Raw genomic sequence first — 16,795 nt, forward strand, 5'->3', positions numbered from 1 at the left:
AATATGGCGAGTCTTTTGTAAAGCTCGCGACTTAAACATTAATCAAATACATCATGCATTATCCCTAAAACATGATGTAAGAGAAATAACATATATAAGACAATTACCTTTCATAATATACGAGAAATTACTTTTTACTATTTTCTATATGTTAAAATAGTGCACAAAGACAGTTAGATATATTCTGCAAAGTGCGCAATGCATTCTGCCTGATGCAAAAATCGTTCAAACCACTCTACGGACAGAACGCTATACCTGGAATTATCAAATTTGGCACATAGTTAATTCTTAGATAGCAGGTGCCCACTGAGAAAGGGTTTTTCAAATTTTTAATTAAATATTAATTAATTAAAAAATTAGTCAAAATTTTAAGGTTTTCTTTTATAACTGCGGAGCCAAATATAGCACAGAAATCTTTTTATACTATTTTAAAATTTAAAAAATAAACTTTTCATGAATACCAATTTTAATTCTATACAATTTTTCTGAATTTAGTAAATTTCTAAAAATATTTTATAACAATTTTTTCATAGTTTTAATTACTAAATTTATACTCACGTGCATTGCGATGGCATTAAATGTATTTTGTATAAGCATCTTATTGCTTCTGTATAATGAAGAGGAAATTTAAAAAATGAAATAATGAGAGAAGAGTCAATCCTAAAATATTACCATATTACGATGCCTAAACTAGTTTAGTTTAATATATTAATGACCCATTTGAAAGTAAGATAAGAGCTATTTTGAGATAGATCTCATAATTTAAAATCCCAATCAGATAAGGACTATGCCTTTGACTAGACATTCGAGCTTCTTTAATGTTTTTATTGAGCTGTTGTACTAGTACAGAAAATATTAGTACAAGTTGTGCTAGTATCTTCTGTACTAGAATAACTTACCATTAAAACTTTACTACTGCTATACATGAAGTGAAAAAGAAATGGAACAAGTTTACAAACAAAATTACGAAAGAAAAATGTTTTAACCTATTTCGAAACATTCTATATTTTTAGCTTGATAATATTTGTAAAATATAGTTATGTACAGAATACAATAGCTGATGCAATCATACCACACGAAGACAGGATATATGGAACATCAAACCTAAAATACTAACATACTATATTTAACATTTCGGAACTACACTCCGAAATAGAGGGTCGATTATCACACCTTTCTTACTATCAAAAAATATTAAAAGAAAAAATATATATAATATGAAGCCTATTTCTACATTTCATTACTTTAAAAGACAAATTTGTTTGGACACTTAAAAAGTAAAAATGTAACACTTTTAAAATGTAGGCTAATTAAAGTGTAAATAAGCTAAAAAAAAATCTTGGTATTTCAAAACACATGCAAAAAAGCCCCACTTTTGGGGTTGTTCTGTCATTGCTTTTAGGATTTGATAATTAATTAATCAATAATTTTAAAGTTTTAAAATTATTTTGTGTAGACAAAAATAAGCAGAAAACAACTGAAAAACTGAAACATCTTTCAGTGAGAGGCGCATCAAAATGTTTCACTAGCGAACACTTGAAATAAGTAGAGACACACTTTTATTGGTAACTAGATTATAAACTCAACATTGTTAGTAATGAAATTATATTTATGCTTTTGTAATGGAAAATTAAATATTTAAATAATTGTCACAAAAATTTTACTAACACATTCTTTCATATTTCAGAATTTGTAAACAAAATATGAAATATTTATATCATAAAGAATATTTAGAGCAAAAATTAAATCATTACACATCACATCAGTTATTGAATATTAAGCTATTTTTAATATAAAAGAATTTGGACTTTTTTGAAAAACTGAATTTGAATTAAAAAAAAAATATGGCGAAGTGGCAACAATACAAGAAATTTTGCGATTGTAAAAAATGGATTCGTTGACTCCTCCACTTTGTCATACTCTTGCTAAACCAATAAAATTATATGATAAAAAGAATGAAATGAAATTAATAACTACGCTGTAATTCATAGATTTATCAGGTTGCCAATCTATGGATGAAAAATCCAAATCTTTTTCTAATTAGCAAATTATAATATAAAAATTATATATTATATAAAATATAACATATTTATATTATAAAACTGTAATAAAATTTTGAAATTCCCTCAAAATCACAATAAAATTGAATAGATTCTGAAAAAAAATACAATTAAACTCATACGCGAAAAGTTTAAATTAACGCTGACATAAAGCGCTTTATAAAAATCTAGCATATTTCTACTTAAAACTTTATATAAAGAGAATAGATTTTCATTTGAAATGAGTAGCAATATGTATCTACTAATTGACATAGTTGATAATGCATAAAATGTTTTTATTCAACATGACTGACAATGCGTATGTGAAATACATATTTCTGTTTCCAAAAACAAATCACAAATTTCTAATAGAAGTTTTATTTATCATATTTTTTACACAATTTAGCATCTTTTGCAACATTATGTTCATGAAAAGAGGATGTGATTCGTTTCAGCGTTTCCAACAAAGGAAAATTTTGCATAAGTATGCAATACAAACAATTCGTGATAAGCAATGCAATAAAAAAACGACAGAATCACAAAATAAAAAAAAATAAAAAAAAGTTCACCATATAAGAAATAAATAACATTTTTTTCCCCTAAGATGTTGGTCAACTTATGTAGAATTTATATAATAAGAGGTAAAGTATTTCTTTATATCGTATTAGCTTTAAAAAATTTAGAATTAAAGTTTTGCTATAGTTGCCAAATTGTCACATAGTTAAGTTAGAACCGGTTTTTCTCGCCAAAAGGTCATTCTCCAAGATAAGCAACAGAAGCACAAATCTGTAAAAGTTGCTTTCCAGCCATGCTGATTTTGTAGCAGTAAAACAACATAACACGCGACTTTCGGTACCAAAAGGAGAAGGGAGCAGCAGATTCTTAACACTTTTTTTGCACGTGATCACATTTTGGCCAAAAAACATTTCGCGCTACACTGGAAAATTTACAAAAAAAAAAAAAAAAAAAAAAAAAAATTGAAAAAATTTATAAATTTAATGTTCTTACGTTAATTTCGTTAAAAATTTTATTTTGAGATAATTTTTAAAGTTCCATTATTCTAGAGCAAAACCTATAGTTTAAGAAATATATATATTTGATAATCAAGAAACAGTCTTCAGAATTTAAGAAGGAAAATCAATTAAATAAATTTAATTTTGAAAACACCAATTCAAACAATTTATTCAGAAAAGAATGTGTATTTTTATAAAAAAATCATGGGGGGGGGTATTTGATGTATAAAAAACAAGTTTCAATAAAACAGAAATATCAGACATAACGACTTTTAGGTAAAGTTTAGAACACGGATATGTGTTATGATAGAAAAGAGTAATGAAAGTTAGAGGAAAATGTGTCCTTTTCTTTTTTTAACCACTTATAAATAGAATGGTCTGAAGTTTAACAATCTCTTTATTCAACAATCTTGACTTGAAAAATATATTTTCATACGTGTATCATATCGAACTGAAGGAAAGTGTAAAGCTACTTTGTCTTATAAGTTGTACGAGAAAAAGCAAAGTTTGCTAGATATTACATTAACAGCGGGAAAAAAATTGGGATTTAAAGAGATTAGTAAAAGTATTAGATTATTCTGAATTTTATTACAACAGCAAAAAATATAGTTATTTTGTTAAAAATCACAAAGAAAAAGCTTTTAAAGATTTGTTTTAATTAAGAGGAATGTTTGACAATTAAATTGACATCATTCAAATTAATTTATTGGATCTTAAAATTATAAAATAAATTATTTTAAAACGTTACAATTACATTTTAAAACGTTTTCATGCAGGAACTTCGACATTTTGCTTAATTTTTAATTTATAAATATTTTTTTTAAATTCCATCATAGGGCTCATGTGCCAAATGTATAATTCTGTATCTAGGTCTAATAAAATATTTTGTAGTGATCGTCAGACAAACACATTCACTTGTTGTATAAAACTTGCCCATTCATTTAAAGACGGCTAATATTTGACAAGAATCTCCATCAAGATTTGGATTTTATTGCCACAAGAGCCATGGTGTTGACTATGCTGCACCAAACAGTATTTTTTTTAATTAAAATATAAAATTTCAACTATAAAAAGCAATGTGAAAAACTTTGAAAAAGATGAAGCATACTTAAATATGGGGATAAAAACCTATTGATTTCAAAAATGCGAACTTGAATACTGCTCTCTTTGTATACTACTTATAAGAGAAAATCGGAAGCAAATCCTAATTTTCTGAAAAAATATTTGTAGAATCTGTAATAAAAAAGACAGTTTCAGAAAGTTTGAGAAAGCATAAGAGGAGAAATGCAAGTGAATGTTGTAACTTGTGTTTTGTTTTGGCACTATACGTTAAGCCATAAACACTTTAACATCAAAGCGGAAACTAAGATATTTGTAGGAACTTCGCTGCATCATTATTCAAGCCGGCAGGTTTCGCGTTTGGTTTGAAAATTTGGGGAAAGGTTCGAAACAAAATAAATATCAGTATAATCACCGCACACATAAAACTTATTTTGAAATTGCTACATTTCTGAAAAGTTTTTGTCACATGTCAAAGTTTTTTTCATAACATAATTAAAGCATAATTCTAAGTATTCATAACAGTTCTACTATTTTCTCAAGATAGCATTAAATTTACTACTAAATTTTAGATCTCCATAGCACGAAGTTCTATTTTCATAATTTATTAAATAATGAAATGTGTTTCTGCATATCAGCAACCAAACGTATTAATAATTATAAAAAAAACACATTAAAAATTTAGTTAGTTTTATACCTAATGTTCACATAAAAGTAAAAGAAATGAACTGAGATAAGCATCTTCTGCATCTACCCACCACCATCACCGTGATGAAAATTGCATTTCTCTAAAACGGGAGCTTGGAAATTTGGAATTTTACGCCAGAAAGGGAAAATTTTCAATGCTTAGTGAAACATTTGGTAGAAATCAATACTCAGTTAAAATTCAAGTAGAAAAGTCTTGAAATTAGACACTATATTAATTCATATACCGATAAAACTTTTGATACTAAACACAGAGTGTAAGTTAGAAACAAGCAAATGAAAAATAGAATTATAGCTTTGATAAGAGCAAATGAGCAATGTGTGTGTGTGCGTGCGTGTGTGTTTTAGCAGTTGCGTGGCAAAATTGAAGAAACTTTTGAAATTTTGAAACTTCGATTTATTTCACTAATGGAGGTATTTTATGCAAAAGAGACGATGATAAAATTGACGCCCGTTTACATCTGGATACAAGTCCAAAAGAAAAAAAATTCCTTCAATGATTTTATTATGAGAAATTGTGAGTTTTATTATGAGAAATTTCTTTAACACGTGCAGTCTTGGGAAAGGGAAATTTAGGTACCTTTAAAAGAATATTGTAAGCATTAAGGATTGTTATCCCTTCACCCGGAGCTTGAGAAATACTGAGACAAACAGTTTTATAGAGCGCGTATAAAATTAATGAAATAAAAAGTGGAAATTGGATCAGGAAATAAGAAAACATTTTAGAACGAAGTTAATATGTGCTAAATTAAGTTAAAAATTAGGAAATTAAAAAGTTTTAAATTAGACTTGAAAATGTCATTTCACACACACACACACACATATATTCCTAAAAATTTTCAATTGATCCGTTTTGATTTTGCTACATGATCAATACCAGACAACGAGTTTTGAATTTTGGAAGGCGTTAAACTTTAAAACATGAACTACACAAAGTACAAGATATATCTATTTGATATTTAACTTTTTCTTTTGGGTTTAGAATTTCTTAATGAGGATGATATTCAAAATTCAGGTGTTTCGATGTCTTCTACAGTTTTGTTAGCGCATCACATAGAGCGCTTATAAATGATGACATCATCCATCATTCATTCGTCAGCGGATGTAACCAATGTATTTGAAATCATTAACCTTCCTCGAATATCGGATGAAACTGCAGCTGGCATTTGTTTTTCTCATTACTAGAATTATTTTCGGGTGACCGTTTTTTTTTTTTTTTTTTTTTTTTTTTTTTTAATATTACTATTTTAAGTTCAATATTTTTCCGATCGGAAGTCTCCCTCATTTGTATGGAATGGAAGAATAAGAGTTATTGGTTAGAAGTAATGATTCGAACTATTAAAATAGTATGTCACAGGAAAATGCAAGATTTTCAATGGTATTAGATGAAGTTGATTCATTAGAATGATCGAAAACCGATTTCAGATTCGCTGCATTTGCTTATTTAATAGAAGTATATCAAGAAATATAATGTTTAATGCATTGTACATGGCTATTATATAAGAAGTATTTCTTCTTCCACTTCAGGTCCTCATATGCGACATTGGATAATTGAAACTACAGTATTTAAAATAGATTACTATCGCTATGAAAAAATGTAAATTTTAATAATAGTAACATTCGTATATAGTTTGTAATATTGTATACAAAATATTGCAAAAATCTAATTATTATAATATTGTAGAAATCCAAACAACTAAAGAGATTTTTTTAGAACTTTGCAACTAAAGTCAAAAAAAAAAAAAAAAAAAAAAACTTTAAAGAAGGTTTCGGGACAATTAATTAGATAGCTAATTTTATCAATAAGAAAACGTTATGTTCCCAGTATAGAATAGATAAATATAACTTTAGTGCTACCAGTCCAGTTTAATTGAAACAGTACATTTATTTATTTCTCTTCAAGCATTGCTGCAACATATTTTTTTCTTTCAACATTATTAATTGTTAATTATTTATGGAAAAAATAGCTTTTTAAAAACTGTTTGTAATTATAAACAGAAATAACATTTCAAATGATGAAGATTAGATGCCGTCCACCCCAACTGATTACAGCCCCAAATCAGGAGATCTGTCGTAAAAAGACCCAATATGGTTTCGAAAAGGAAGAAAATGTATTTTAAACAAACAACAACAACAAAAAATATCAGACAATAAGATTATTTTGTATATTATAACATTTCATAAAAAAAGTTTTTACAATAAAAATATTATACATACTTCCCAAAACTGAGTTTATTTTCATATGCTCGAGTCGTCGAGTGCTCATACAAAATTATTTTTTAACTTTTTCAGGTTTGATATTTACATCATGCAATCATTAACAACTGATTTGAATGGTATGTTATATGTATATGAACTTCTATTCACAATAAAGAATAAGGAACTTTAAAAAAATATACTTTTTTTCGTAATTTCTACTTATAAAAGTGTTTAATTTCTCTCATTTCTTGTTGTAGCATTAATATAAAGTTAAGCTAATGTCTGAAGTAAAAACTTCAATTCTATACAATAAATAATAAACTGAAGCATAAGGAAAAGTTTAGCGCTTCATGATAATTAACCAAATAGTTAAATTACTTCTTATTAAAAGCTACAAAAATATCTTTTTTTTTTATCTCGAACAAAATTGGTATAATAATTTGTTTGCAATGTAATAGAGCTTTATTGGCATAATAAACAAAAATTTTCTGGAAAAGGGCATTCAACTAAAAATTAGAATATAACTTTTATGACAAAAATAAACAACCCTAGTTCTGAACCAATTACTAACTATTCACCGTTTATGACTATTTAACGCGTATTACAGGACTATGATCACTAAAAAAAAAACTCAGAATCCCATAATTGTAATTTTCTTTTTTAGAACAAAAATTTTCAAATAAAAAAAAAAATCTTAAGTTCGCAAAAAGCTTCACCAATAATTATCACGTTGTATAAAGACATTCCAACTGTAGAAACAAAGAAAAGAACAAGCACAAGCAATTCAGATTGAGAAAAGCCAAGATATTCACTGCAGCATGTAAACTGAAATATTATGCAGCAAGATGTATAACCGGTTGGTCATTTAATCTTTTTTTTAAGTGAGTGTAACCTTTTACCTCCTCAAATCCCCAAGGCTAAATCAGCAACATTAAAAATGATTGATGAAAATGATTAATACTTGAACAGCCATAAGCTCAAAGAGACAGGAAATCATACGACGCGACAAGCTTAAATAAGCAAGGTGTTCGAAATGCGAATTGTAAAGGAGTCCCAAAATTAACGAAAGATTTGAATTTGCCAGCATTCGTGCAGTAAAGTGTTGGCAATCCTATTTGAAAAACCATTTAACCGCGGATAGTTGATGATTGAAAAAATGGTGCGTTACAAAATAGAAAAACATTTTAAAACAAAATTTAAATTAAATAAAATTTTAAAAATAAACATTTTTTTTCTTAAATTGTTATATTTTTATTGAATTGTAAAGTACATAGGATGGGGTTATGTATAGAATAACACATAGAGCGAATGGCCTCCACGGCTTTGCTGGCACTCTTTTGTCGCAATTTTCCATGGCCATTTTGCATAAATATGGCTGAATTTCGTTGATGTGGCTTTTAATTTCCTTCTTCAATGCACGTGTGCTTGTGGGCTTGTTGGCAAAGAACTTTGACTTCAAATAACCCCATAAAAAGAAATCCAATGGTGTTAAATCACACGTATTAGAGGGGGGGGGGCAATTCTGAAATTTTCGAACTGTGGTCGCCAGACTTTCATTATTTTTGAAATATTGTTCAACAATGAAAACACGTTATTCTATCTTCTAACGTTCCATTTTAATTAACCCTAAACTATCAGCAGTTAAAGGTTTTTTTGTTTATTTTTTTAACAGGGTTGCCAACACTTTACTTCACATATAGTGGCAAATTCAAATTTTGCGTTAATTTTGGGACACCCTTTATATTCAAATAAGCGCATATTCAATACGAAGCAAGTTAGTTTTATATCAGCAGTTGTACTGTGATTATTCATACAAGAATATGATTATTTTTCAAGTTTTGCTCCATCAGTTCTTTCCAAGTCTCAGTATTAGTTATTGTCAAAGATAATAAATAGCGGCGGATTCCCAGCTAGGCAACTATCAAGAGCCACTAGATAGAGAGGTAAAGGGCTGAGAATTTAAAAAAAAAATGTTATTAGTTTGATTGCCAATTTATTAAAACTGCAAATTCTACCCATTATAAAATAATATGAAATGTTAGAATAATATGAAAATTTGTCAAATACGACTGATCAGGTTCGTATCTATTTCATCAACTTCATTTTGTTATAAAAGTATTTATAAACATCGAGTCTGCTTAAATATTATTGTGTATAGACAGGACTGCCGTTCAATCATGAATCGTACTAAATTAATAAAAACATATTAACAAAGTTAATAAAAATTAATTTAAAATAAGTCATTAGCATGCTGACTAGTTTAAAAATCCTTCAAATATAAAAATGAACTATAAACAGGCTATTAAAAGAGGAGCTTCATAATGAACAGTATCTAAGACCATAAATTATTTAAATACGCCACCACTAGTAACATAAATAGAAAAAGATTTTAGTGACCGAATAGCCGCCCTTATCGGCCAATTGATTTATTGGATTGCTAATTGTGTTTAGTTTCAATAAAACCTCATGCACATAACTTAATAATCGTGGTTACTTGTACAATTTTTTAAAACATCTGCGTTGAATATTAAATTATGCAATTTTAGTAGCCTTACACTAGTTTTTATCGTGTACTTGGCCCCTTTCATTAGAATCAATTCACAAAACGTCATATTTACACAAATATACAAAAAACTTTTCGAACCATTTAATATATTGCACATTTTCTTGCACGGTGCTATTACTTAACTTTTTTATTCCTTATGTAAAATGCGTAGCTGGTTTCAAAATTAAAATTGTGGGATGTATGTTATTTGTAATATATGAACAAGTCAAACAGTACATTAGCTGAATTGAAATATAAGGATAAAAATAAATTAAAATATAATTTTCTAGCGCAGCAGAAAAAAATTATATGAATCTCAGAGGACTTTGTAAACAGATCTTGTTAAAAAGAGGAAATTAAATAAAAAAGAAAAAGTCATTACAATTTTACCAAAGTTTAGAGTAAAAAATATGTAAAATCCCCATTTCTTAGCTTTTAACAATACAAGAGAAATATAGAAAGAAATATTTATAAAATATTTGTAAATATATTTATAATATAGCAGTTTTAATTTCATTGCAAAAAATATTGCAACTTGTGGATAAAAAAAAATTAAATTGTCAAAAGTTCAGAAAAAAGTCCGTAACAAATAAACCAGTACTAATTAAAAGCAAACTTTTTGAATTTAAGGTTGCTATAAGAATATTTTTATGTGTCATCTATTTTATGCTTTATATTTATGTTTTATATTCAGATATTAATCTTAGCAGAAGTTAAATCAAAACCAATTAAATGAAAATTTTCTCAAATTTTTAAATGATTAAAACTTTAAGTGTATGTTCGCACCCTCCAAAGCCTAACTGCGCCAAATTTGGAAACTCAAGGTCAAACGGTCTGCCTTGTAGAACGACAGTAAACAAACAAATACATGTTTCTATTATTAGTTTAGATTAATTAATCGATTATCAGGATTGGCAATGAAACCAATTAGATTATCAGGATTGGCAATGAAACCAATTAGATTATCAGGATTGGATTAATGAAACCAATTAATTGACATTTTATTTCTGACAAACTTGTTTACACTTTTTTGTTTATGCATCCATATACACCATCACATGAGAAAGTAATATTTCACAATGGAATATACAATTAAATATTTGTGAAAATATTTTTATATGAGAAATAAATTCTCAAATTATCATTTTTTTTTCACTAACTACGACAACTAAAATATATTTCTGAGACATACACCCAAATTCGAAAAACTCGATTTCCGATAACTAGAAACATTTCTTGGAACACTATCTAAAGATAGCATTGATTAAGATTAATGGAGAAGTTGACGAGCGAATGAGGCGGAATGAAGATGATTCGTCACTAGGAAACGATGAAATTGTTTCACTGATGCAAAAGAAAAAGAAAAAAAAAAAAAAAAAGACAAATAACAGGAAAAGAAGAAAAAAAAACTGAGAAAGCAGAAATTAGAAAAATTTACAAAGTGACGCACAGAGAATTAAATAATATCGATAAAAAATATCCCGCGTTGTTTCACTTGTATTATCATTTCATTATTATTCAAATAAGAAAAAAATAAGTTAGAGAATATAACATGTTTGTGTTTATTAAGAACGAACAAGACCGTATCGAGAGAGTGGTGAGGATTTTCTGCTAAAATATAAGCAATTCCTCAAGAATAAATCTCGTCTATAATTATATATAAATTTAAAATCTGTAGGAAAATGTATGAAATTTGTAATCTATTCGTTATAACTATATATATATATTTTCTGTACAGTGTTTCTTTCAATACAATTTCATTAACCTGTTAACCAGATATGAAGAAATATTTCAATGCGAAAGAAGTTGTTACCTGACCCTATTAACAGGTTAAAGAATTGTTTTTCAAGAATGCGATCGTTTATATAAAAGTCGAATTACAAAATTATAAAATTTGATAATTTGTGAAGAAAAAAAATGTAGAAAGGTACTTTTCTTGAGGGTAGGGGGACTAAGATCACTGAAAAATTACAAAAACGTAGCATGTAGCGGAGGTGGAGACATAATTCTGGCAGTTCTATCGAAGTCTCAGGACATCTTAGTACGATCCAACGAATTAGTATTCCTGTTCAGATACTATTTTTCATGCTTTTCTTAAATAAATTATTACTTCTAAAAGAAGCTCCATATGAAGTTAATTATTTATTCAACTCAAATGTAATGTAATTATAGAAATTTAGTTTCAAAAACTCTATGCTGAAGCAGAATTATTGCGTTCAAATCGGAAATCTACAGTATCGATATTTCAGTATTAACACAAATTGTTCAGATTTCAGGAATTCGTTAAGAAATTTTTATCCGTTTAAAGTGTCATGCCTAAGAAAAGTTTGAAGTGCTTAAGAAAATGGTTAATGAAAATAAGTTAATATTACTTCATTATTTTCATCTTAAGTTCTTAATGTTTTATTATTGATACCGTATTAAGAAAACAATTCAATGCCTTTTAACCTTTTTCTCAAAATAACAAATTTTTTAATGTAATTAACTCCATTTAATTACTTTGCTTACGTTTTTGAATTAAAAAAAAGGCAATAAAATTTATACTAAATTCTCCATAAATTAGTAAGAAAATTTATGCCAAAAATTAAACATTCACCTACGAATTTATTTAACCTCCTAATTAGATGGCACATCCTATTTGGGACAATTGTTGTTATTCCAATTTTCTTACAATAGTTTAATTTTTGATATAATGAAGCTTCTCCAAATGATTTTGGCACTTTAAATTACTTAATGCCTTCACTTTATTGCAGATTTAAATATTTAAGATACAATAAATCAATGCAAGTATAAGATATGCCATTTTAAACGAAGGAGTTAATGCAATAATTAGAAATTTTAGTACTGAGAAAATTTACACAAATGCTTAACGGCACACTTAAAATTGCTAAAGAATGCATGAATTGTGTAATATAAAAATATAAGAATCTTCCAAGACAGAAATGATAGTAAAAGTGAAAATATCGTATGCACTGTTAAGCACATGCAGCAAATTACTAAGAATTTTACAGATGCCTGAATGTATTAAATTGCAGGTGACTTCCTCTCAAATGGGGTGTGCTAGAGGAAGAATAAATAATTTTTAAATGTTATTACTTTATTAAAATTTAATTAACATTCTTTGGAGGGAAGGGACCCTAAAAATATGAAGGTTCCAAATGCGTGCGATGTTTATGTGCAGTATTTATTATTCGAAATAAATCTCTAGGAATTTCAAATTTGCTTTTCTTGTGGAAGTATATGATGATATTATAGTGTATAAATCTTCAAACTAAGACTTGAGCAAGAGATTCACATAAAAATTCAGTACTAAATATCAGATTATTAACATCCATTGAAAATTCCTAGTAAATGCCCTTTATAGCTAGTAATCTTTAATAATGGCAATTTCCAATCGAATGTTCAAATATAATTCTTCATATTGTGGATGTTTTTTTAAAAAAGAAAATGAAAAATATGCTTCGTAATATAAATATGTATGTATCCAGAATTAAAAATAAACAAATGAATATTTTAAAAGAAAAATAAATAATGAACAAAAGTAAAGAACTAGGCATGCAACATATACAGGATGCGAGACCACAAATTGCTTACATGCAGGAGTAATCACTTAAAAAAGATCATTATTATTTATGGCTTACTCTCTACAAATTGTATCAAACTTCAATAATATCAAGCTTTATCTGTTCAAAAATCATTTGTGAAATTATTAGTACATTGATTTTTTTCATTACTTTACCCTTGAAAAAAAAATTTATTGTATTATTATATGTAGCATTTAAAAATTTAAATGAATTTCTTCTAACTAGATATAAATTGTACATTTATTTTTTTAAGTAATAAACACATTTCTTATTGTGGTGGAAGTTGCAGTAACGGTAGCAATAACATTCCAGTGGCACTGAGAGAAGGGTAAGGAGATACCCTGCATAAGTCTTGAAAGAAGGGGTTGGGGGTGGGCATGAAGAAAAAATATTATTGCTTTTATTTTTAAGGTGTAAACCCAAAATATAAAGGTGTCTCTCATACACAAATTCCAAAGTATTTAATTTTTTTTTTTTCTAGAAATCCTGTTTTTAAATCCGAAGAATCCTTTTTGAAATTTAACATTAACAAATAAATTTACTGAAAGATTAAACTTTTGAAATTATGTTTTTATGCTCCCAAACAGTAGTTTATTTTATAGTTTCAAAATTTCTTATTTTCACATGGTCCAATCAAAACTTCCATGAAAGAAATGACATTGTACATTAAAAACTTATTGCAAAATTCTTTTATGGTTAAAGCCAAAGTTTTCATTTATTTCATCTAATCATTAAAATCATCGAACAATTATTTTAAGTTATTAAATATATTTATTTAAAATTGTTGTGAATTTTAAACCAAATACAGAATCTGTAAGCATATTTTTTTACTTATTTTCATCATAAAAATATTCAAATAGATTATTGAAAAACGATTTTCCTTTACTGTTTAATGAGACTATTACAAAGTTCAAACACAATTTCTAATTTTGCTGCTTTTCCACAGCTTAAAATTAGAATACAAGATAATTTCTATTTCCCCTTTCCAAATGATCATCCAGTATTATCATAATTAAAAAAAAACTTTGCTTTTATTTCATAAAATTTCTAAATTTAGATAAATTTTAATTTACATAAACATTTAAACTTTACATGAACATTTTAAAATTTTTGTAAAAATTTAATTAAAATAAAATTTGTAAACAAACTTTTTTGGTATTTTTTGGCACCTTTTAACAAATACTTCAATAACACTGACACAAGAATTCCCACGACAAATAATGATTTAAATTTAAAATGTAACACAAATATAAAAATTTGAAATAGATCATAAATCAGATTCAGGTTCTAATTTACTTCCTGCAAATGAAATGTATTTTTAAAGGATCCATCTCTTACTCTTGGTAAATGTGGTTTGAGTAATACAAACATAAAATCTATTATTTATCTGGGGGGTTTTATTATTATTATTATTTTAAATCTTCTACAGATACTTCTACAAATAAGTATTCCTCAATATTAAGATCCTGTATAAAAACAATATAATTTTCAAAGCAGAAATAAGTTTTTATCATGCTTTGTTTCTCAATATCTTACATTCAAATGTAAATATTAATCAATAATACCTGTTTGTAAAGTAGCAAATTGTTCTTAAATGTATGATCAACAAATTCAAATTTACAGAATATTATGCATTAACATTTTATGAATGTAAACAATAAAAAAATATATAATAAGTCATGTAATGGTACTTCCATATCACTAAAAAATATTTTTTTTAAACAGAAAATTTATAAAAATAAAAAATAAAAAAGAAAGAAAAGAACTAGTCAGTTAACAGTAACAAGACTGCTGATTTCTAGATACAAGTGCAATTCTAAATTATTATTTATCTTTTTATAAATTAATGAAAACGAAATACAACAAAATATTCATTATTTATCATTTAAAAACTTTATAAAAGTAAAATATAACAAAATATTTATTAAATATGCCATCAAAAAATGATATTTAAAAAAAATATAAAAAAAATAGGAAAATATATTTTTTTTATGAGATTCAAGCTTTTCCCCTCCCCCTTTCATAACTTGATGAAAATGCTACTAAAGAATAGGAATTACTTATTTCACTCTTTTAAATAGCTATGAATTTTAGTTATAATAAATAAAAGTTGAATAAGCAACTATGCACTTAATACTAATTTTTAATAAAAATAAACATTTATCTTAGCAAACTTAAAATGCATAGCTTTCCATTTCTTTTATTTAAAAAAAAATATTTTATAGTAGCTTTTACAAACAACACATAACATGTCTTTTATAATAAAGGAACACTGTTTGAAAAATGCTGATACTAGCAAAAGTGCACTAAAAAGGTAAATAAATAATTTTGACTGGTGTACTAATGTTGCAAAATATAAAACAATAAATGAATAGTATCAGGCACTAAGATATATATAAAAATAAGATATAATGTAGGTACCTCCCTTTTTTTTATTTTGATTAGTCAATATACAAATTAATTATTTTGGAAAACAAAGAAAGAGAAGGTTCAGGATATGATATATGAGTTCATCAAATGAAATAATGAATTTTATTATTTAGCACAATATAAACAACTTTTTAATTATTTAACACAATATAAATAAAATAATTATAAAGCATATCTACTTTATATATATTCAACCAAACTTATTTCATTACATGAGGAGAAAATTTTATATTATTTTTTAATAAATCAGCAATGTATAAAAGACATTATTTTAAAAATAAAATCTTTTATATTTAGTATAAAAATAATATTACAATTCAAATAGGAGTATATTATAATTATATAACATGTAAATAAACTAGTACTTAAAATAGTATAAACATACATTAAAAATCAAATTTGGATTTGATGTCATAAATGAATACAAAATCCAAATATTAAAACTAGAAATTTATATTTCACACTCGTATGAGAATAGTTTATTCTGTCATGATACTCTTTAAACTGGTTTAATTTTATATAAATATGTCAAATGTTCAAAAAAGATTCTAATTTTCTAATTTCTAAAATTTCTTTTTAATCCAATCAATAACCAAATTTATCATTATAAACTTAATGACTTCATCCCATATTTTACTTTAAAGTAATTGAAAAAATGAATACAAAATAGTTTAAACCACCAATAATTATAAATTATGTACAATAGGAAAATAGTCTTATGCAGTTTTTAAATTCAAAGAACAGACAAAAAAATTCAATTACGACTTACCTATTTTGATCATCAGCTGTTACAGAGTTCACTGATCTGTCTGGAGTAGGGGCGCAAACAATATATGATAATTCTATCTCTTCTACTTCCTTTTTTTGTGAACGAGATACCTGATTGTGATTCTTGGAATGTGAAGATCCGTTTATTTTGCTCCGACGAGGAATTTCCGACAATACTTTCGGGCAATCCGTCGGCCTGCGACGATCTCCACACACTAAACATGATCCTCTCTCTGTTGGGTTGATGGATGTACAATTTCTGCAGTGCCATTGCAAAACAGATGCATTCGATCCCATTTTTTAATGCTTACATATTTGTGATGTTATAATAAGAATAATTTTTTCTTACTTCATTTTAAAAGAAATTACAAACGAGAATCCATAACAGAAGGGAAGTTTTACGGCTGTGTTGACAAAATCTCGCATGCTCTGATCTCCATCTTTGCATAGGGA

At 26.6% G+C, this 16,795-nt stretch overlaps 1 protein-coding gene across 1 annotated transcript in view; it reads right to left on the reverse strand.

Annotated features, from left to right (window-relative positions):
- The window catches only part of LOC129962638 (calpain-D-like), a 50,502-nt gene extending 33,707 nt beyond the window's left edge, over positions 1-16,795 (reverse strand). The window contains exon 1 of the mRNA XM_056076500.1: positions 16,344-16,795. Within this exon, the coding sequence (XP_055932475.1) occupies positions 16,344-16,639 (296 nt within the window). The 5' untranslated portion in view covers positions 16,640-16,795. The remainder of the gene's footprint in view (positions 1-16,343) is intronic.

The sequence above is a fragment of the Argiope bruennichi genome, chromosome 3 (assembly GCF_947563725.1).
Source record: "Argiope bruennichi chromosome 3, qqArgBrue1.1, whole genome shotgun sequence".
Classification (NCBI taxonomy): domain Eukaryota; kingdom Metazoa; phylum Arthropoda; class Arachnida; order Araneae; family Araneidae; genus Argiope; species Argiope bruennichi.